Here is a 21,430-nt window from a genome sequence, read left to right on the forward strand (position 1 = left end):
AAACATAAGACATCAAAACTTAAAAATCAGTATTCAAAAGTATTTCTATGAACATACACTGTACGTATATGTACACTGTACAGTATATAGCATCACCACCACAGTCATTTTGTAAATAATTTATTCATCTTCAGTTTGTTTATTCAACAATAAGGAAGCTCTTTTGCCCACATTGCTAAAACAGTCTACATTTACAGTAATTATTCAATATTATCTCAGAAATAACATTTAATATATTTTTACACATAATGAATTTCTTTATTGCAATGAACAAGAGTCGTTAGCAGGAGTGCTGTAAGTATTGCTACAATTTCCCAGTCCTTTACCCTTCTTATACTGTATGAGAAACTCAGAAATACTTTGGTGGCTTTACAGTGACAACAGGCTCCAACCCAAGCCTGCTCATTTATATGGGTTAGTGTGAGATTGGGTACGGATACATGAGGCAGAGTAGGACAACAGTCTGCTCTTAAAGTGGAAATATATTATTAATTCCATTACTCTGGAGGAAATGTTGGCTTGATATTGCATATTATACTACTATCCCTCACATCACTGCTTGTGATGAGCATGTGAGAGAAAATACAGGTTCATGGTCTTATTCATTTCCCCTCTGTGAACTGTAACGAATTTATCCTACTTTTTCACTTCAAAACATCCTCCATCACAGTGTTTCTCACTCACTCCACACTCAACATGCTACCATCTGGGTATAGGGTCAGAGGTCAGCAATGGAAGGGAAAACCCACCTCCCTTGTGTTCTCACTAGAAGAGCCTGGTGCCATCAGATATCCATAAGGCTCCCCCTGTTGTTAACAGTGTAGAAACAATTCCTTTAACACCCTAATACACCACTGTGTTGGGACTGTGCAGTCATACTTAAGCTTTGAGTAAAGGAACTGAAATTAGCTGTCTCGTTAAATCGTTTCCAGTTTGAATGAAAGGGGTCACCATTGAGGCATAGTGTGCTTCATCTATCTCTATCTATCTCCAGAATACACACATACTCACACACATGGAAACACAACACTTTGACACCAGCCATACAAAATAATATTGACTCCTCGTAACAGCTCCATCTTGGCCAGTCTCTTAGGCAGATGTCCCACTCTCCCTTTCTCTCTGACTTCTTACAGACAATAAGACTGCCAGTGGAGGTCTGCTAGGAAAACAACAGTTAAATGGTTTATGACAAGTCCATCATTTTTCACTGCATTCATTATTCACATTTCTTAAAATGTCTTATTCACATTTCTTAAAATCGTTTTGCTCTATCTTGGTGCATTCAGTACACAGTTCTGCCTTGAGTCACAGCAGGGTTTAGAAGCCCTCTCTTTTGTTTCTCTCTCTCCCTTCCTTACTTCCTTCACTTCTCTCTCTCAGCTGATCTGACAACAGAGGATATATAGACTAACATCTATTATCCACAACACAACACTAGAACATATATCTAGAACCTGAAAACATACAGTACAACGTACCTTGTACCTGGATCTGCAGAGCAGGGACCTAATCTAGAACCTGGAACTACAGAGTGGGTTATAGATGTAGGATCTTAATTTGATCCAGTTTGCTACAGCAGGAAATAATCCTGCAGCAACAGGAAATGTGAATTATTATGTGGATTATAATTAATGGACATTTTTGTAGGGGTTGATACATTTTTTCGTAAGGGAAAGTCAAGTCTGAAATTTCAAAGTGGAAATGTAAAACTTCATAGGCCTTTTTAAAACTCAAATACACTACTTCTGCAACAGGTTGATCAAATTGAGATCCTACACCTGTAGGTAGGTACTGCACTTGGATTATTGAACACCCCAACAGGGTTTTACTGTATGAAACTTATATTGCAGATGGCTTTGGGTGGGTGAGCACTGAACCAGAAATACAGAGATGTGGAGGAAACATGAAATAGAACAGAGCTCAGTCTACTGAGTCAGCCTCAGCCATGTTTGACCTGTACAAATATTTTTAACTGAAGGTTGAAGGAGGGTTAAGGGAGGGAAAGCGTTGACAGAAGGTCCATCTGAGTCTGTCATGCATCCTTCCTCTTTAAAATGGCTGCAAGCTGTCCATCCTTTGCTTTGGAAGTTATCAAACAAAGAAGGGTGGAAGGGTGGAAGGGTGGAGAGGGAGAGGCACAGTCTTTCCTACGTCAAATATTAATGTTCTAACATCTGTCTTATCTATCAATGGTTTTCCCTGTTTACTTCACAGTGTGCTCCTTCCTGATAGGCCCCCATCACACCACCGTCAATAAGGGGAGAAGAGGATTGGCCCATGGGTGGTGCGCATAGGCCCAGGGGCGGGCCGTAGGAGGCGGAGGTGCGTGCCTTGTAGTGTGCCCTGTAGGAGGTGGTGGTGGGGGTGGTAGTTCTGAGGGTGAGAAATGGGACCAGGGGCACGCAGCTGAGCCAGCTGATTGGAGGAGGCAGCGGCTGCCATCGCCACAGCAACAGCCAGGGGGTTAGGCAACAGTCCATGGCCCAGAGTTTTTGGAAGTTCCTTTGAGAAGGATGACTGTGAGATCCAGAGAGGGAAACAGTGTAAAGGTCAAAATGAGAAAGGTGAGAGAAGAGGCAGACTGTGGTATGCTGTCTATTTGACAATCCAGAGCTAAATTACTGAATCATCAAATAATGATTAAAAGTATTGCTATAGCCTATACACATAATTGGATCATTACCACAAAGTCTGTGCGATTCTTGTGCCGGCTAAGGAGGGGATTGGGCTTCCCTGCAACTCCATCCCGATGCCTTCGACTGGATATATGCTGAAGAGCAAAAGAAGTGGGGTGTTATAAGTTTTCTTCTTTCTCCAAATGTGCATCCTTCTTTCAGTGAGGTATCTGAATGATGAATTAAGCTATAGGTGTAGGGTAAAGTTGCCTCTAGATGCTGATCTGTGGCAGTTTTGCATTTCCTCCACTAATGGTTAAGGTTAGGATTGTGGGGAGGAGTAGCTGATCCCAGTAGTGGAAAATGTACCCAGGTGTCATATTTGAGTAAATGTAAAGAAACCTTAATAGAAAATTACTCAAGTAAAAGTGAAAGTCACCCAGTAAAATACTACTTGAGTAAAAGTCTAAAAGTATTTGGTTTTAAATATACTTAAGTATCAAAAGTAAGTGTAATTGCTAAAATATACTTAAGTATCAAAAGTAAAAGTATAAATCATTTCAAATTCCTTCATTTACGGATAGACAGGGGCAGTGTGCAATTACAAAACTCAGACATAATTTACATAATTTATAAACAAAGCATTTGTGTACGGCAGATCAGAGGCAGTAGAGATGATCAGGGATGTTCTCTTGATAAGTGCGTGAATTGGACCATTTTCCTGTCCTGCCTGAGCATTCTAAATGTAACTAGTACTTTCGGGTGTCAGGGAAAATGTATGGAGTAAAAAGTACATTATTTTCTTTAGGAATGTAGTGAAGTAAAAATAAAAGTTGTCAAAAATATTAATAGTAAAGTAAAGTACAGATACCCCAAAAAAACTACTTAAGTAGTACTTTAAAGTATTTTTACTTAAGTATTTTACACCACTGGCTGATCCTAGATCTGTACCTAGGGGAAACTTCACTCTGGAGCAGTGGTCGTGGTGCTCACTCACTCACCTGTTTGAGTTGCAGCTCAGAGTTTACCCTCACGTTGCAGATCTCACAGTGGAAGGTGCGTTCCTGAGTGTTGTGGTCCGAGGGCAGCCCCCCTGCCTGCTCTGGGCTGAGGTTAGGGCACAGCCGAGGGTATGCTTTGATGGGGCCCAGCCCACTCCACGCCTCCAGGATGGTTTTGTGTTTGGTACCTGTCACCCGTGTAGAGAGTGGTAGAGAAGGAAATATTTGTTGTTGTTGTTTGTAGATTTTGTAAGTTCACATCCCATTGATAAAACTAGGGCTGATAACTCCTTGACTTAATTTTCTCTGTGGAGGGTTATGTAGGCCTACATTTCATGATGTTCTTTGATATTTGATGTATTTCTTGTACTATTAAGAAATTACAGAACTATATAGTTGTAATATGGAATAGGCTACCCTGACCTTTGTTTAGATTATTGAATTATTTTGCACCATAAATTAGATTTTGAGTAGCCTACACATCCATAGGCTACTGCGTGTGTCAATGGAAATGAGTCTCCCAAGGCAAGCCTTTCTCGCTGTTTACCTATCAGGATATATTGTCTTCCTCGGTTTAATGAATAACATATTGTTTTTGTGTTTACAAAATTATTTGCAGGATTTCTTTCATCATAGGATGACACAGGATGGGAGCACCCGGCCGCACTAGGTCACCCAGAAGCCAGGTAAGCGTTTAGATATATTTGTATTAGTATGTTCCTTAAACTATCATTTGTTTGTGGCTATCATTGTAATTAACCTAGTCCCCAGGCTAATTGGGCGGAAGAATATGGTGAACGAGATCACATTGTAGGCTAATTGACAGTAGAAAGACGAGTAGGCCTAAGCACTATAAAGAGTCAGAAAGTGTGGTGACATTGACTAGCCACTAGAGAACACACCCAAACATTTTCAGGATTAGGCTATTCAACACTTTTGGTAACCTATCTCCTGCTCTGTTATTGTCATGTAATAAAAAACCATTATCTCCTATTTCTCTTGTTCACTCTCATTTCACACCTCCTTTTGGCTCTTTTTTTTTGGAACATTTCCTTCTCTCCTTTCTCAGTCTAGTACAGGGATGGGCAACTGGCAAAACAAAATGTAGCTTAGGGCTCCCAAAAGGCTAGGGTACACAGACTGGGCCCCACATGATGAGTTAAGATTTTTGGTGGACCCCACCCCCATCAAAGTTGCCCATCCCTGGTCTTGTCTATAAACTCAGCAAATAAAGAAACGTCCCTTTTTCAGGACCCCGTCTTTCAAAGATAATTCGTAAAAATCCAAATTATTTCACAGATCTTCATTGTAAAGGGTTTAAACACTGTTTCCCATGCTTGTTCAATGAACCATAAACAATTAATGAACATGCACCTGTGGAATGGTCGTTAAGACACTAACAGCTTACAGACGGTAGGCAATTGAGGTCACAGTTATGAAAACTTAGGACACTAAAGAGGCCTTTCTACTGACTCTGAAAAACACCAAAAGAAAGATGCCCAGGGTCCCTGCTCATCTGCGTGAACATGCCTTAGGCATGCTGCAAGGAGGCATGAGGACTGCAGATGTGGCCAGGGCAATAAATTGCAATGTCCGTACTGTGAGACACCTAAGACAGCGCTACAGGGAGACAGGACAGACAGCTGAACATCCTCGCAGTGGCAGACCACGTGTAACAACACCTGCACAGGATCGGTACATCCGAACATCACTCCTGCGGGACAGGTACAGGATGGCAACAACAACTGCCCGAGTTACACCAGGAACGCACAATCCCTCCATCAGTGCTCGGACTGTCCGCAATAGGCTGAGAGAGGCTGGACTGAGGGCTTGTAGGCCTGTTGTAAGGCAGGTCCTCACCAGACATCACCGGCAACAACGTCGCCCATGGGCACAAACCCACCGTCGCTGGACCAGACAGGACTGGCAAAAAGTGCTCTTCACTGACGAGTCGCGGTTTTGTCTCACCAGGAGTGATGGTCGGATTCACGTTTATCTTCAAAGGAATGAGCGTTACACCGAGGCCTGTACTCTGGAGCGGGATCGATTTGGAGGTGGAGGGTCTGTCATGGTCTGGGGCGGTGTGTCACAGCATTATCGGACTGAGCTTGTTGTCATTGCTGGCCATCTCAACGCTGTGCATTACAGGGAAGACATCCTCCTCCCTCATGTGGTACCCTTCCTGCAGGCTCATCCTGACATGACCCTCCAGCATGACAATGCCACCAGCCATACAGGTCGTTCTGTGCGTGATTTCCTGCAAGACAGGAATGTCAGTGTTCTGCCATGGCCAGCGAAGAGCCCAGATCTCAATCCCATTGAGCACGTCTGGGACCTGTTTGATCGGAGGGTGAGGGCTAGGGCCATTCCCCCCAGAAATGTCTGGGAACTTGTCTGGTAACATCTCACAGCAAGTACTGGCAAATCTGGTGCAGTCCATGAGGAGGAGATGCACTGCAGTACTTAATGCAGCTGGTGGCCACACCAGATACTGACTGTTACTTTTGATTTTGACCACCCCTTTGTTCAGGGACACATTATTCCATTTCTGTTAGTCACATGTCTGTGGAACTTGTTCAGTTTATGTCTCAGTTGTTGAATCTTGTTATGTTCATACAAATATTTACACGTTAAGTTTGCTGGAAATAAACGCAGTTGACAATGAGAGGACATTTCTTTTTTTGCTGAGTTTACATTAGAGGTAACTGCCAAAATAAAGGAAAAACATGAGCAAATGAGGTATACAAAGTATATTGAAAGCACGTGCTTGGTGCTTCCACACAGGTGTGGTTCCTGAGTGTACTAAGCAATTAACATCCCATCATGCTTAGGGTCATGGATAAAAATGGCTAGAAGAAGAAATGTCAGTGACTTTGAAAGCGGGGTCTCAAAGGAGCATAGGGGGTTTAAAGGGTGTGTGTGTGTGTGTGTGTGTGTCTCAGTCACCGGATCTCAACCCAATTGAACACTTATGGGACATTCTGGAGTGGCGCCTGAGACAACATTTTCCACCACCATCAACAAAACACCATATGATGGAATGTCTTGTTGAAGAAAGGTGTCGCATTCCCTCCAATAGAGTTCCAGACACTTGTAAATTTATAATCTATGCCAAGGTGCATTGAAGCTGTACTTGCGCCTCATGGTGGCCCAACGCCCTATTACAGTTTTTTCTGAATGCTTAAGCGCTAATCGTGATTCTTGTAGCACAATTTCTAAAACTATTAATACGTATAGCAAAACCACTCACTGAGTTTGCAAAACTAAAAGCACAAACACTGCTTTGCACTCAGTTTACAATTTTGTAACACACACTTTGCAAAACTGTAGGCACAATTCACTGCACAACACTATTTTTGCAGAACTTTAAACACAACTCACTGCTTACACTGAATTACCAAATTTCCAACACACTCCTAGCAAAATTATACACATGTATGGCTATCATTAACACTATTTTGCCAACTGTCTGGCACACTTGCACATGTGAAAACTGTTGTAGATAATTAGTTCACTTTGCAATCAGCCTAAGCACTATAAATAAGCCACAGGTAAGCTGTCTGTGTGGAGTACAATGGAAGGAGCAGTAAGAGGGAGAAGAGTGAGAATCAGAGGAGGCCGAGGAGGCCGAGGGAGAGGACGTGGAGTTGAAGAAGTTGGAGGAAGAGGACGTGGAGTTGAAGAAGCGAGAGGGTTAGAGGAAGTTAGAGGAAGAGGACAAGGAGGAGCAAGAAGAGGACGAGGAGGGGAAAGAGGAAGGGTAAGAAGAGTAAGAAATAGAATAACTGATGACATCAGAGCTACAATAGTGGACCATGTCATCAACCATGGGATGACCCTGAGGGAAGCTGGCCAACTGGTTCAGCCTAATTTGAGCCGCTACACTGTGGCAAGCATCATTAGGACATTTCGAAATGAGAATCGGTAACTACTTTGTAGCACTGCCATACTCTAATGAGAAACACAACAGTACCATACATGCAAAAATACTGAAATTGTTACTTTACAGAATTGCTAGACGTCCAGATGTTGGGGGCAGAGGAAGAATGTTCACTCCAGAGCAAGAGACCCATATAGTGAACATGGTGATTGCCAATAATGCAATAAGACTGCGCGAAATACAGCAGCGCATAATTGATAATGACACCATCTTTCAAAATATACACAGTGTAAGTATTTCTGCACTAAGTCGTGTACTTGCGCGCCACAGAATAAGAATGAAGCAAATTTACAGAGTTCCTTTCGAGAGAAACACAGAACGTGTAAAGCAACTGCGATATGACTATGTGCAGGTAAGCTATAGTGTCATTGGTTCTGAATTTGGAAGTGCATACTGTAGTGCTGTGCATGGGCCTGATGTGTTGCATTTGTTTTGTCTTGTCCAGAGAGTGATGGACCTAGAAGCAGATGCCATGGGACATGAGCTACTTTTTTGTAGATGAGGCCGGTTTTAACCTCAGTAAAACCAGGAGACGTGGCAGGAACATTATTGGACACCGTGCCATCATCAATGTCCCAGGACAACGTGGTGGTAACATAACCATGTGTGCAGCTATAAGCCAAAATGGTGTTGTTCACCATCATGCAACCTTAGGCCCATACAACACTGCACACATTATTGCATTCCTGGACACCTTACATGACATGCTCACTGTTCAGAGACCAGAGCATACCCGATATGTCATCATATGGGACAATGTTAGTTTCCATAGGGCTGCTTTGGTCCGCAACTGGTTTACAGACCACCCATTCTTCATGGCACTCAACCTCCCTCCATACTCTCCATTCTTAAATCCCATCGAGGAGTTCTTCTCTGCCTGGCGCTGGAAAGTGTACGACCATCATCCTCATCAACAGGTAGCCCTTTTACAGGCAATGGAGGAGGCATGTGGAGATATTGACCAGGCATCATGTCAGGCCTGGATACGGCATTCAAGGAGATATTTTCCCCGGTGCCTTGGACTGGAGGATATCGCATGCGATGTGGACGAAATTTTGTGGCCGGACCCAGAAAGACGACATGATGTAGGCTGATTGTTTTTCTTTTTTTTGTGAAATTACTATTTTGTGTTCTGACTTTGTCTTGGTTTTGATGAGTGTGAATAAACACCAATACTTGAAGTTTGGATCCTTGTATGTTTACATGACACTATGACAAAAGTATGACCTCAAATTGACATCTGTACACAGAGAAAGCAAAAAAGCCAGATGTGTTTTGTATTCATACCATCAGTGTGTAGTTGGCACATTGTGTGCTTAGTAGATGATGGCTTGTGTTTACTGTTTGATACGAAAACACAATTTTTAAGAAGGTGTGAAGAGTTAATCTAGCTGTGTTCGCTTTTGCAAGAGAACTACAATGTTTTGATAATTGGGTGAAAGGTTTTCTTATTTGTGTGTAGAGTTTTGCAAAAATAGCCAATAGTTACAAAAAATGTGCTTAACCAATCAGAAAAAACTGTAAGACACTTTATGTTGGTGTTTCCTTATTTTGGAAGTTACCTGAATGTACTTCTTCTCACCCAATTCTACTCTCATCTTCTCTCTTCATCCTCCCCTCCTCTATACTGTTTTCTTTCCTGATTGATCCCTCTTTACAAGCACACATGCTTTTTTCTTTTTAGAAGCCCAACTCTGGCAGCTCACTCAATGGCCTAAGTTCATTAACCATTTTCAAAACCATTTCCAGACTGTTTTCTTTAAATACCAAAACTATTTACTCACGCCCTGTACAATTGCTTGGATACTGTTTATAGCTCAACAACCCACATTTGTATATTTTAAATCAGGCCCTCACAAATGTGGAATCTCCTTAGTGTGTGTTCATAACTGTGGACAAGCCCAAATGACTATATGTGCAACTAGTTATTTGACTCCGTATACATAATGTTTTATGCACTGTGCATCATTAAACATAACAGTCATATTCTGGTAACCTGCCAGTTTGTAATCATGGATGTCAGTAACTACGTATATGTAATTACTTCCAGGTGTGTGTTTTAGAGGGATGGCTTTAGGTAACACAAACATAACTAGTTGTCCCATGTGGCTCAGTTGGTAGAGCATGCCACTTACAACGCCAGGGTTGTGGGTTCGATTTCCTTGGGGGACCAGTACAAATGAAAATCTATGCACTCAGTACTGTAAGTCACTTTGGATAAGAGCATCTACTAAAATGATGCATTGTAACTAAAAGAAACTGTAGCTGATTAAATGCTATTTAAAATGACCCAGACACATAGAAGGATTGTCCTGTCTCTCTATGTGGTGGATGAAAGCTGTTCTTGTGTCATTTGAGTTGAGCTGGTTCCTCTAGCCTTGAACACACTGAAATATTCATTGGTGACTCTTCTTCCCTGAGAGTGTGACTTAGTTTATGTTTGTGTATTATGTGTGTGCATCAGAAGCCCTGGCTTAATATTGCAACATTTGGCCTTGTGAAGTTATTCAACCGCGATGGCTTAGCCGTGGTTTGCAGTGTATTCATAAATCATTGAGTGGAAGAAAATATATTTTTGTGTGACAGTGGTATCCCATGAGTCAATATCAGAGATCAGGCCGTGAAGAACACATACAATGTGTTTGTAAAGGCTCAAGTGTCACTTTGTGTGGCTAAATTTGAGCCTGCTGCAAAGGCAATATCTATCTAGGCTGGAACGCTCAATGACTATAGACTTTATTACACATTGCGTTATCAGTTCTGTCTTTGGAAGGAGCCTTACCTTTGTTGTGCGCCTCTAGCTGAGAGAGTGAGTTGACGGCCACTTTGCACAGTGAACAGTAGAGCAGCTTCTTGGCCTTGTCCTCCTCAGACTCCCCTGAAGAGAGGCTGGGGGCCGGGGACGGGGTGTCAGGGGGACCCGCCATGGGGGTGTCCACCTGGGGGGCACAAAGGGCCGGGAAGGGGGTGGAGGTGGTGGGCATGGGTGTACTCAGAGGGGGCAGGGATGGACACACAGGGAGCAGGGGGGTGTCTGGGACAAACATGGGGATGGGGCTGGGTGTCACGTCTGAGCCGTTTGAATGTGGGCGGGACTGGACGTCATCTGTGAAGAGAACAGATAGTAAATAGAATGTTTTCTACCATATTGTGTAGAGCACACCAGATAATATTATGATGAGTATGATAATGATGGTGCTGCGGCACTAGTACAGTACTATGTCTGAACCTACAGGGTCAAAACTCTGCCCCAGGGGGCCACACATCTGTCTCCCCCATCTGGAGTGAGTCGGGGTAGGAGGAATACCTTGGTCATGTCAGGTTATTCAGGTTGGAGAGTGTTAAAGGAGGGTCAGTAGAACAGCACAGTACTCTTAATGTTATTGCAGGTTAACCACTGTATGTAGCACAGGGTCATCTTGCCTGCCAATTGAACCAAGACATAAACAAAATACACGTTTTGAGAGCAAATAGAGCCTTTATGGAAAAATCATCAGAACAGCATCCTCATACTAGATAGTATTTAACCACAGACACAATCAAATCTGCCAGTTTTTTCTCTCCCAGTCTTTCCTGTGTGACAGTATGTGTCAGGGGAAGCTCTCTGTGGTGCCTCAGTTTTTTTCCCAATCTGATGACAGCCCTCCCTCCCTCCCCACCACCCTCCTCTCCTCTGCTGGCCAATCCCAGTGACTGATGCCTGGGAAGCTGATCCTTGTCAGTGCTGACAGAGGCGTCTCTTAGCAGACAACCCCCTGTAAGACTCTATTCTGTTTCACCCCTGACATCTGACTAAACAGCTGTACTTTACACACACACAGACTGAAATGTGTGTGTATTTAGGTTATATCTCTGTGTGGGTTCAGCATGTGTGTGTGCGGTGTAGAGCATAGATGGTGCTTACCCTGTTTGCTAGGGTCAGGGCCTGGGCTGGATGGTGAGGGGCCTGGTGGAGAGGGGGAGGCGGTGGGGGGAGCGGCCGGCTTGTCACCTTCCTGGGGGCGAGTCTTGGAGGTCTCAATGCCTTTTACCCTCCGAGCGTGGCGGTTCCCCTTATAGTGGGCCTCTGCCTGGCTCTGAGGAGAGAACATGGGGAGGAGAGGGTATGACATCCTAATCCACATGGGTATTATTATTCACACACACCTGAGCGCCATGCTTCTCTGATATCTGCGTATATCGTTACAAAAAATATATACCCAATCTTTAGCAGGTGACATGATTTGCTCACCTCAATAGCAGCCTTAGCATGGCCATGGGACACCACGCACTCACACCCATGCTGTTATATTTTAGCTCTACGGTTGTGTCCTATGCTCCTGTTTAGTGCAGTATCTATCATCCACAGGCCTATTTATTGAGACCCAGGAGTAAACTCTAGCCACAGTGTTGACTGGCTGTCTCTCAGCAGATGGATTTAGGCTGTCATGTGAGCCCTGTGCTGTCCCTGCTCTGTACCTGCCTGTCCCCGTAGCTGACTGACTGGCTGGCTGACTGGCTGACTGGCTGGAGCACTCTTCAGCAGTTCAGCAGATCAATTATGCATTCATATCTGATTAATTTATCACTGAGATCCCCAATTTCTGCCCAGCCTGCCCGTTCCGCTGTCATTAGAGATGAGGGTTTTATAACTATCCTTGTTCAACACAAAATAGCACAACACACAGCAACTGAGGAGCACACACTATCTGTGGTTTGTTGTCAATGTGAGAACTACACTGAGTGTACAAAACATTAGGAACACAGTTCTGAAACTGGTCAGCAGTAATCATTCTTTAAGCATTCTAGAATATTCCAAACCCTATATAGTACTATAATGTCCAGGACACCTCTACTCTAGTCTGTCTGTACAGAGGAGGATTATTGAATGTCCTGGTGGTTCCTCATCTGTAAATGACTAATTACTGAACTGAGCCTGTGATGATTATCGAGTGGTGAGAATGGGATTATCTAAAATAGACCCAGAGGTGTGAGGAAACACTGACAGCTGCATCTACACTACTGCTGCTCAAGGAGGAATAAGGAACGCGAGTAGCCAGAGTGTTACCAAGGGAGGGTGTGTGTAGGCAGCTACAAGGCAACAAAGAGAGCTGGGGCTTGGAGGCAGCGAGGGAGTGAGGGGGGCATCAACGAGGTGAGGGGGCTGCTGGGACGTGTCAGGGATGCCTCCCTAAGCCCCAGGCATTAATTGCTGATGACAGAGATACACATATAGCCCCAGACCTGATTGGCGATGACAGAGAAGTAGATATAGCCCTGAGTCTGTAACCCAACTCCTCGGAGGGTCTTAGACTCCTGCTCCTCAAAGCCCACAGATTAGACATGAAAGAGGAGGGGTAACCCACTCAGCAACAGTTATGTTCTCCAAAGAGACAGACTTACAGAGAAACGCCTGACGCTCTCTCTCCACTTTCTAAGTCATTGCCTCTCTCTCACTTCTCTCCCACTCTACTTCACTGTTTCAGATTATAACCCCCCCTCTGTCTTTCTCTCTCTCTCTCTCTCTCTCTCTCTCTCTCTCTCTCTCTCTCTCTCTCTCTCTCTCTCTCTCTCTCTCTCTCTCTCTCTCTCTCTCTCTCTCTCTCCTCTCCTCTCCTCTCTCTCGATGGAGGAAAGCTTTGGTTTTGAAGCTCTGTCCTGACCTTCAGTGTTCAGGTCTTGGGGATCAATGAAAGTCAAAAATCAATTACAACTGAACAGTTGACAACAGAGAGGGGAGATGGACAGGGAGACAGGAAGAGGGGATAGAGCAGAGGAAGTCTAGAAAGAGATTAGAAGGAAGGAGGAAAGAGAGATCTTTAGGGTGGGTCATGGGAAGAAGTAAAGAGTTATAAAAGAGGAGTAAATGATGTTTGGAATGGGTTTAAGATGGATGAGGGTTTAAGAAGTAGGGGAAAGATTTAAAAGAGAGAAAATGAGAACGAGAGAATGTCACTGAAATCCTTTTCTCTCTGAGCAGGATGCGGCTTTGATGTTTTATCTATAAAGTGACAAAGGCAGAGGAACCAGAGAGAACTGGTCTAGCAGCCAAATCTACTGTACAGCCTACAGGCAACATGATGGAGAGGAGAGGAGAGGAGAGGAGAGGAGAGGAGAGGAGAGGAGAGGAGAGGAGAGGAGAGGAGAGGAGAGGAGAGGAGAGGAGAGGAGAGGACGAGGGAAATGCAGAAGAGACGGGGACACAAGAAGTACACCAGAAAGAGAGAAAGAGATAGAGAGACATCATTATGTATGAAGAAGAGGCAGAACAAGGAATCGAGAAGGAAGCAGGGTCTATCTTAGGGACTGACAATGACAAGAATGAGGGGACTGCGAGAGAGAGAGAGAGAGAGAGAGAGAGAGAGAGAGAGAGAGAGAGAGAGAGAGAGAGAGAGAGAGAGAGAGAGAGAGAGAGAGAGAGAGAGAGAGAGAGAGAGAGAGAGAGAGAGAGCGAGAGAGATATCTCAGTCTTTGGAGACTTTGTGTTATGATTATGTTATAATAATGATTACATGGTTGTGTTGTGAATGTGATGGTTTGTTTGGTGCTTACAGGTCCATCGAAGCTGTGGCTGTAGTAGTCAATCAGACCCTGTTTCTCCAGCCGGTAGAACTGGAGCCAGTACATACACCTAGGTTGGAGTCATTAAAACTCGTTTTTCAACCACTCCACAAATTTCATGTTAACCAACTATAGTTTTGGCAAGTCGGTTAGGACATCTACTTTGTGCATGACACAAGTAATTTTTCCAACAGTTGTTTACAGACAGATTATTTCACTTATAATTCACTGTATCACAATTCCAGTGGGTCAGAAGTTTACATACACTAAGTTGATGTCATGGCTTTAGAAGCTTCTGATAGGCTAATTGACATCATTTGAGTGAATTGGAGGTGTACCTGTGGATGTATTTCAAGGCCTACCTTCAGACTCAGTGCCTCTTTGCTTGACATCATGGGAAAATCAAAAGAAATCAGCCAAGACCTCAGAAAAAAAATGCTAGACCTCCACAAGTCTGGTTCATCCTTGGGAGTGATTTCCAAACGCCTGAATATACCACGTTCATCTGTACAAACAATAGTACGCAAGTTTAACACCATGGGACCACACAGCTGTCATACCGCTCAGGAAGGAGACGCGTTCTGTCTCCTAGAGATTAACGTACTTTGGTGCGAGAAGTGCAAATCAATCCCAGAACAACAGCAAAGGACCTTGTGAAGATGCTGGAGGAAACAAAAGTACAAAAGTATCTATATCCATAGTAAAACTAGTCCTATATCGATTTAACCTGAAAGGCCGCTCAGCAAGGAAGAAGCCACTGCTCCAAAACCGCCATAAAAAGCCAGACTACGGTTTGCAACTGCACATGGGGACAAAGATCGTACTTTTTGGAGAAATGTCCTCTGGTCTGATGAAACAAAAATAGAACTGTTTGGCCATAATGACCATCGTTATGTTTGGAGGAAAAAGGGGGTCACTTGCAAGCCGAAGAACACCATCCCAACCGTGAAGCATGGGGGTTGCAGCATCATGCTGTGGGGATGCTTTGCAGAACTGAAAAAGCATGTGCGAGCAAGGAGGCCTACAAACCTTACTCAGTTACACCAGCTCTGTCAGGAGGAATGGGCCAAAATTTACCCAACTTATTGTGGGAAGCTTGTGGAAAGCTACCCGACACGTTTGACCTAAGTTAAACAATTTAAAGGCAATGCTACCAAATACTAATTGAGTGTATGTAAACTTCTGACCCACTGGGAATGTGATGAAATAAATAAAAGCTGAAATAAATCATTATCTCTACTATTATTCTCACATTTCACATTCTTAAAATAAAGTGGTGATCCTAACTGACCTAAAACAGGGAATTTTTACTAGGATTAAATGTCAGGAATTGTGAAAAACTGAGTTTAAATGTATTTGGCTAAGGTGTAGGTAAAATTCCGACTTCAACTGTATATATATACAGTGGGGGAAAAAAGTATTTAGTCAGCCACCAATTGTGCAAGTTCTCCCACTTAAAAAGATGAGAGAGGCCTGTAATTTTCATCATTGGTACACGTCAACTATGACAGACAAATTGAGAAAAAAAAATCCAGAAAATCACATTGTAGGATTTTTAATGAATTTATTTGCAAATTATGGTGGAAAATAAGTATTTGGTCACCTACAAACAAGCAAGATTTCTGTGTCACGGTTTCGGCCGAGGCTGCTCCTCCTCCTGGTTCGGGCAGGCTTCGGCGTTCGCCGTCCCCGGAGTACTAGCTGCCACCGCTCTATGTTTCTGTATTTGATTGCTTTTGTCTGTCTGTCACACCTGTGTCTGTTTGGGTGTTGATTACGTGTCTTATAAGTTCCTTGTTTGCTCTAGGGTAATTGTGTGTTGTTATTTTGTTGCCACCTTGTCGATGCTACGTGTTTGTATTCCGTTTTGTTTCATGTTTAGTGTTTTACGCGTGTGCGTAATTTTCCCTCGCCACTTCGTGTATTTTCGAGGTCGGGGTTTTCTACTCGTGTGTTTTAGACGATTAAAGTCTTGTTGGACTAAACCTCTGTTTCCTGCGCTTGACTCCTCCACCACATCCACATCGGTTTAGTGACAGAACAACACACCATCATGGAGTCAGCAGGAACAGCGGCGACACCCGAATCCCTGCTGGACCGGATCAACTTCCAGGACGCCATGATCCGGCAACTCGGGACCGTCATGGACGAGGTGTCCAACACACTGTGCCGATTGGTGAATCAAGAGGTGGCCAAGGACCCTTACAACAACTCATCACCAACGGCCAGTCCTCCTCTCTCAGCACCGGAACCCAGTGGCATTCGGCTCTCGCTCCCGAGGGCATATGACGGTTCTGCAGCCGGGTGTCAGGGATTCCTCCTGCAGGTGGAACTTTACCTTGCCACCATACACCCGGCGCCCTCGGGATACGAGAGCGTCTCCGCCCTCATCTCCTGTCTCTCCGGCAAGGCGTTGGAGTGGGCCAACGCCGAATGGAGGGGAATAGACGCCGCAACCATCACCTACGCGGAGTTCTCCCGCCGCTTCAGGGCTGTCTTCGATCATCCACCTGAGGGGAAAGCGGCGGGAGAGCGTCTATTCCACCTCCGACAGGGGGAAGAGGAGCGCACAGGAGTTCGCACTGGAGTTCCGGACACTAGCGGCGGATGCGGGGTGGAATGAGAGGGCCCTCATCGACCAGTACCGGTGTAGTCTACGAGAGGACGTTCGTCGGGAGCTGGCCTGCAGGGACACCAACTTGTCGTTTGACCAGTTGGTGGACATTTCCATCCGTCTGGACACCCTGCTGGCTACCCGCGGACGTCCCCGAGTGGGGGTCATCCAGTTCACCCTCCAGCACCCCCGAGCCGATTCCCATGGAGCTCGGGGTGCTGGCGCTAGAGAGAGGAGGAGAGGGAACCCGAGGGGGGCCATCCCCTGCACCACCTGCGGTCGTGGAGGACACACTGCGGCCAGGTGCTGGGGAGGGTCTCCTGGGAGAGGTGACAACGGGCCACGCACTGGGGAGTCATTTCAGGTGAGTAGCGCTTACCCAGAGCTCTCTGTTGGTCACATGAGTATTCCTGTGAGGTTTCCACAGGTGGCACCTCATTCCCAGCATAAGGCGCTAGTAGATTCAGGCGCAGCTGGGAACTTTATTGATCGGGCATTTTGTAGTAGGTTAGGAATTCCCCCTTTGGCCGGTAGAAGCTCCATTTCCTGTCCACGCCTTAGACAGCCGGCCGTTGGGGTCGGGCCTGATCAGGGAGGTCACAGCACCACTGACGATGACGACGCAGGGGGTCATGAGGAGATCATTCAGTTTTATCTGATTGACTCTCCTGCGTACCCCGTGGTGTTGGGCCTTCCCTGGTTAAGCACCCATGATCCTACCATAGCGTGGCAACAGAGGGCTCTTATGGAGTGGTCTGCCCAGTGTGTAGGGAGATGTCTAGGTGTTTCCGTAGGGGCGACCTCGGTAGAGAGTCCGAACCAAGTGCCCGCACTGCGCATTCCCCCCGAGTATGAGGATTTAGCACTCGTGTTTAGCAAATCGAGGGCAACACGGCTACCTCCTCATAGACAGGGGGACTGTGCGATAAATCTCCAAATAGGAGCGGCTCTTCCACGGAGTCGTGTGTATCCCCTGTCTCAAGAGGAAACAGCGGCTATGGAGACATACATAACCGAGTCCTTGGCACAGGGATACATACGGTCCTCTACTTCCCCAGTCTCCTCGAGTTTCTTCTTTGTGAAGAAGAAGGACGGGGGATTGCACCCGTGTATTGATTATCGTAGTCTCAATCAGATCACAGTTAAATACAGCTACCCACTTCCACTGATTGCGACGATGACGGAATCATTACGTGGAGCGCGGTTCTTCACAAAGTTGGATCTTAGGAGCGCGTACAATCTGGTGCGCATTAGGGAGGGGGATGAATGGAAGACAGCATTTAGCACCACCTCGGGTCATTACGAGTATCTCGTCATGCCATACGGGTTAATGAATGCTCCTTCAGTCTTCCAATCCTTTGTTGACGAGATTTTCCGGGACATGCATGGGCAGGGGGTAGTAGTTTACATCGACGACATCCTAGTGTACTCTGCTACTCGAGCCGAGCATGTAGCCCAGGTGCGCCGAGTGTTGAGAAGACTGTTGGAGCATGACTTGTATGTCAAGGCAGAGAAATGCCTGTTCTTCCAGGAGTCCGTCTCCTTTTTGGGTTATCGGTTGTCCGCGTCTGGTGTGGAGATAGAGGTAGACCGGGTATCGGCCGTGCGTAATTGGCAAACTCCAACCACTGTAAAAGAGGTGCAGCAGTTCTTGGGTTTTGCTAATTACTACCGGAGGTTTATTCGGGGTTTTGGACAGGTTGCAGCTCCCATTACGTCCCTGCTAAAGGGGGGTCCGGTTCGTTTGCAGTGGTCGGCTGAGGCGGACAGGGCATTTGTCAAACTGAAGAACCTGTTCGCCTCGGCTCCGGTGCTGGCGCATCCGGATCCCTCTTTACCATTCCAGGTTGAGGTAGACGCGTCCGAGACCGGTATTGGGGCAGTCCTGTCACAACGGTCCGGCGCGCCACCTAAACTCCGCCCCTGTGCTTTCTACTCTAAGAAGCTCAGCTCGGCGGAGCGCAACTATGATGTTGGGGACAGGGAGCTGTTAGCCGTAGTCCAAGCCCTAAAGGTGTGGAGGCATTGGCTTAAGGGGGCTCAACACCCTTTCCTCATTCTGACTGATCACCGTAACCTGGAGTACATCCGGGCAGCTAGGAGATTGAACCCTCGTCAGGCTAGGTGGAATATGTTCCTAACCCGGTTTGTTTTTAAGATCACATACATCCCAGGGTCCCAGAATGGTAAGGCAGACGCCCTGTCCCGGCGGTATGACACGGAGGAGAGGTCCAACGAGCCTACTTCCATATTGCCGGAGTCTTGTTTGGTGGCTCCGGTGGTATGGGAGGTCGATGCGGAAATCGAGCGGGCACTGCGTACCGACCCTACTCCCCCCAAGTGTCCTGTGGGGTGGACGTACGTCCGCTCGAGGTCCGTGATCGTCTTATTTATTGGGCTCATACATCACCCTCCTCTGGACATCCAGGTATTGGCCGGACCGTGCACTGTCTTAGCATGAAATACTGGTGGCCAACGTTAGCTAGGGATGTGAGGGTTTATGTCTCCTCCTGCTCGGTGTGTGCCCAGTGTAAGGCGCCTAGACATTTGCCCAGGGGTAAGCTACATCCCCTGCCCGTTCCACAACGACCATGGTCCCACCTATCGGTGGATTTCGTAACAGACCTACCCCCTCCCAGGGGAATACCACCATATTGGTCGTTGTGGATCGGTTTTCCAAGGCCTGTCGTCTCCTTCCCATGCCGGGTCTCCCTACTGCCCTACAAACCGCTGAGGCCCTATTTACCCATGTGTTCCGGCACTATGTGTCCCCGAGGATATTGTGTCTGACCGAGGTCCCCAGTTCACTTCCAGAGTTTGGGGAGCGTTCATGGAACGGTTGGGGGTCTCGGTAAGCCTTACCTCGGGGTACCACCCAGAGAGTAATGGGCAGGTGGAACGTGTCAACCAGGATGTGGGTAGGTTTTTGAGGTCCTATTGCCGGGACCGGCCGGAGGAGTGGTCGAGGTTCATCCCCTGGGCAGAGATGGCCCAGAACTCTCTCCGTCACTCCTCCACCAACTTAACACCTTTCCAGTGTGTTTTAGGTTATCAGCCGGTCCTGGCACCGTGGCACGAGAGCCAGATCGAGGCCCCTGCGGTGGACGAGTGGATTCGGCGCTCGGAGGAGACGTGGGACGCTGCCCATGTCCATCTGCAGCGTGCCATCCGTCAACAAAAGGCGAGCGCCGATCGCCACCGCAGTGAGGGACCGGTGTACGCACCGGGAGATCGAGTCTGGCTCTCGACTCGAAACCTGCCCCTCCGCCTGCCCTGCCGGGAAGCTGGGTCGGCGGTTTGTGGGGCCCTTCAAAGTCCTGAGAAGATTGAACGAGGTGTGTTACAGGTTACAACTGCCAATTGAGTATAAAAATATTAACCCCTCGTTCCATGTGTCTCTTCTCAGGCCGGTGGTAGCTGGCCCACTCCAAGAAGATGAGATAGGAGAGACCCCTCCGCCCCCTTTGGACATCGAGGGGGCCCCCGGCGTACAGGGTCCGGACCATCTTGGACTCGAGGCGCCGGAGGAGTGGTCTCCAGTATCTCGTGGAGTGGGAGGGGTACGGTCCGGAGGAACGGTGCTGGGTGCCCAGGAGGGACATACTCGATCCATCCCTCCTGACTGAGTTTCACCGTGGGCATCCCACGCGCCCCGGGTCCGCGTCCTCCTGGCCGTCCCGAGGCCGGGGTCGTGCGCGCGGCTGGAGCCACGCGTCAAGGGGGGGGTACTGTCACGGTTTCGGCCGAGGCTGCTCCTCCTCCTGGTTCGGGCAGGCTTCGGCGTTCGCCGTCCCCGGAGTACTAGCTGCCACCGCTCTATGTTTCTGTATTTGATTGCTTTTGTCTGTCTGTCACACCTGTGTCTGTTTGGGTGTTGATTACGTGTCTTATAAGTTCCTTGTTTGCTCTAGGGTAATTGTGTGTTGTTATTTTGTTGCCACCTTGTCGATGCTACGTGTTTGTATTCCGTTTTGTTTCATGTTTAGTGTTTTACGCGTGTGCGTAATTTTCCCTCGCCACTTCGTGTATTTTCGAGGTCGGGGTTTTCTACTCGTGTGTTTTAGACGATTAAAGTCTTGTTGGGCTAAACCTCTGTTTCCTGCGCTTGACTCCTCCACCACATCCACATCGGTTTAGTGACATTCTGGCTCTCACAGACCTGTAACCTCTTCTTTAAGAGGCTCCTCTGTCCTCCACTCGTTACCTGTATTAATGGCACCTGTTTGAACTTGTTATCAGTATAAAAGACACCTGTCCACAACCTCAAACAGTCACACTCCAAACTCCACTATGGCCAAGACCAAAGAGCTGTCAAAGGACACCAGAAACAAAATTGTAGACCTGCACCAGGCTGGGAAGACTGAATCTGCAATAGGTACGCAGCTTGGTTTGAAGAAATCAACTGTGGGAGCAATTATTAGGAAATGGAAGACATACAAGACCACTGATAATCTCCCTCGATCTGGGGCTCCACGCAAGATCTCACCCCGTGGGGTCAAAATGATCACAAGAACGGTGAGAAAAAATCCCAGAACCACACGGGGGACCTAGTGAATGACCTGCAGAGAGCTGGGACCAAAGTAACAAAGCCTACCATCAGTAACACACTACGCCGCCAGGGACTCAAATCCTGCAGTGCCAGACGTGTCCCCCTGCTTAAGCCAGTACATGTCCAGGCCCGTCTGAAGTTTGCTAGAGTGCATTTGGATGATCCAGA

The 21,430-nt window shown here is 46.6% G+C and overlaps 1 protein-coding gene across 1 annotated transcript in view; it reads right to left on the minus strand.

Annotated features, from left to right (window-relative positions):
* Positions 1–1,674: 1,674 nt before the first annotated feature.
* Positions 1,675–21,430, minus strand: part of LOC121577621 (zinc finger protein 385A-like) — a 63,868-nt gene continuing 44,112 nt past the window's right edge. The window contains exons 4-8 of the mRNA XM_045224068.1: positions 11,464–11,635; positions 10,342–10,665; positions 3,620–3,807; positions 2,687–2,773; positions 1,675–2,520 (exon numbers count right to left, since the gene is read on the minus strand). Coding sequence (XP_045080003.1) covers positions 2,254–2,520; positions 2,687–2,773; positions 3,620–3,807; positions 10,342–10,665; positions 11,464–11,635 — 1,038 coding nt within the window. The 3' untranslated portion in view covers positions 1,675–2,253. The remainder of the gene's footprint in view (positions 2,521–2,686; positions 2,774–3,619; positions 3,808–10,341; positions 10,666–11,463; positions 11,636–21,430) is intronic.

The sequence above is a fragment of the Coregonus clupeaformis genome, chromosome 12 (assembly GCF_020615455.1).
Source record: "Coregonus clupeaformis isolate EN_2021a chromosome 12, ASM2061545v1, whole genome shotgun sequence".
NCBI classification, from domain to species: Eukaryota; Metazoa; Chordata; class Actinopteri; order Salmoniformes; family Salmonidae; genus Coregonus; species Coregonus clupeaformis.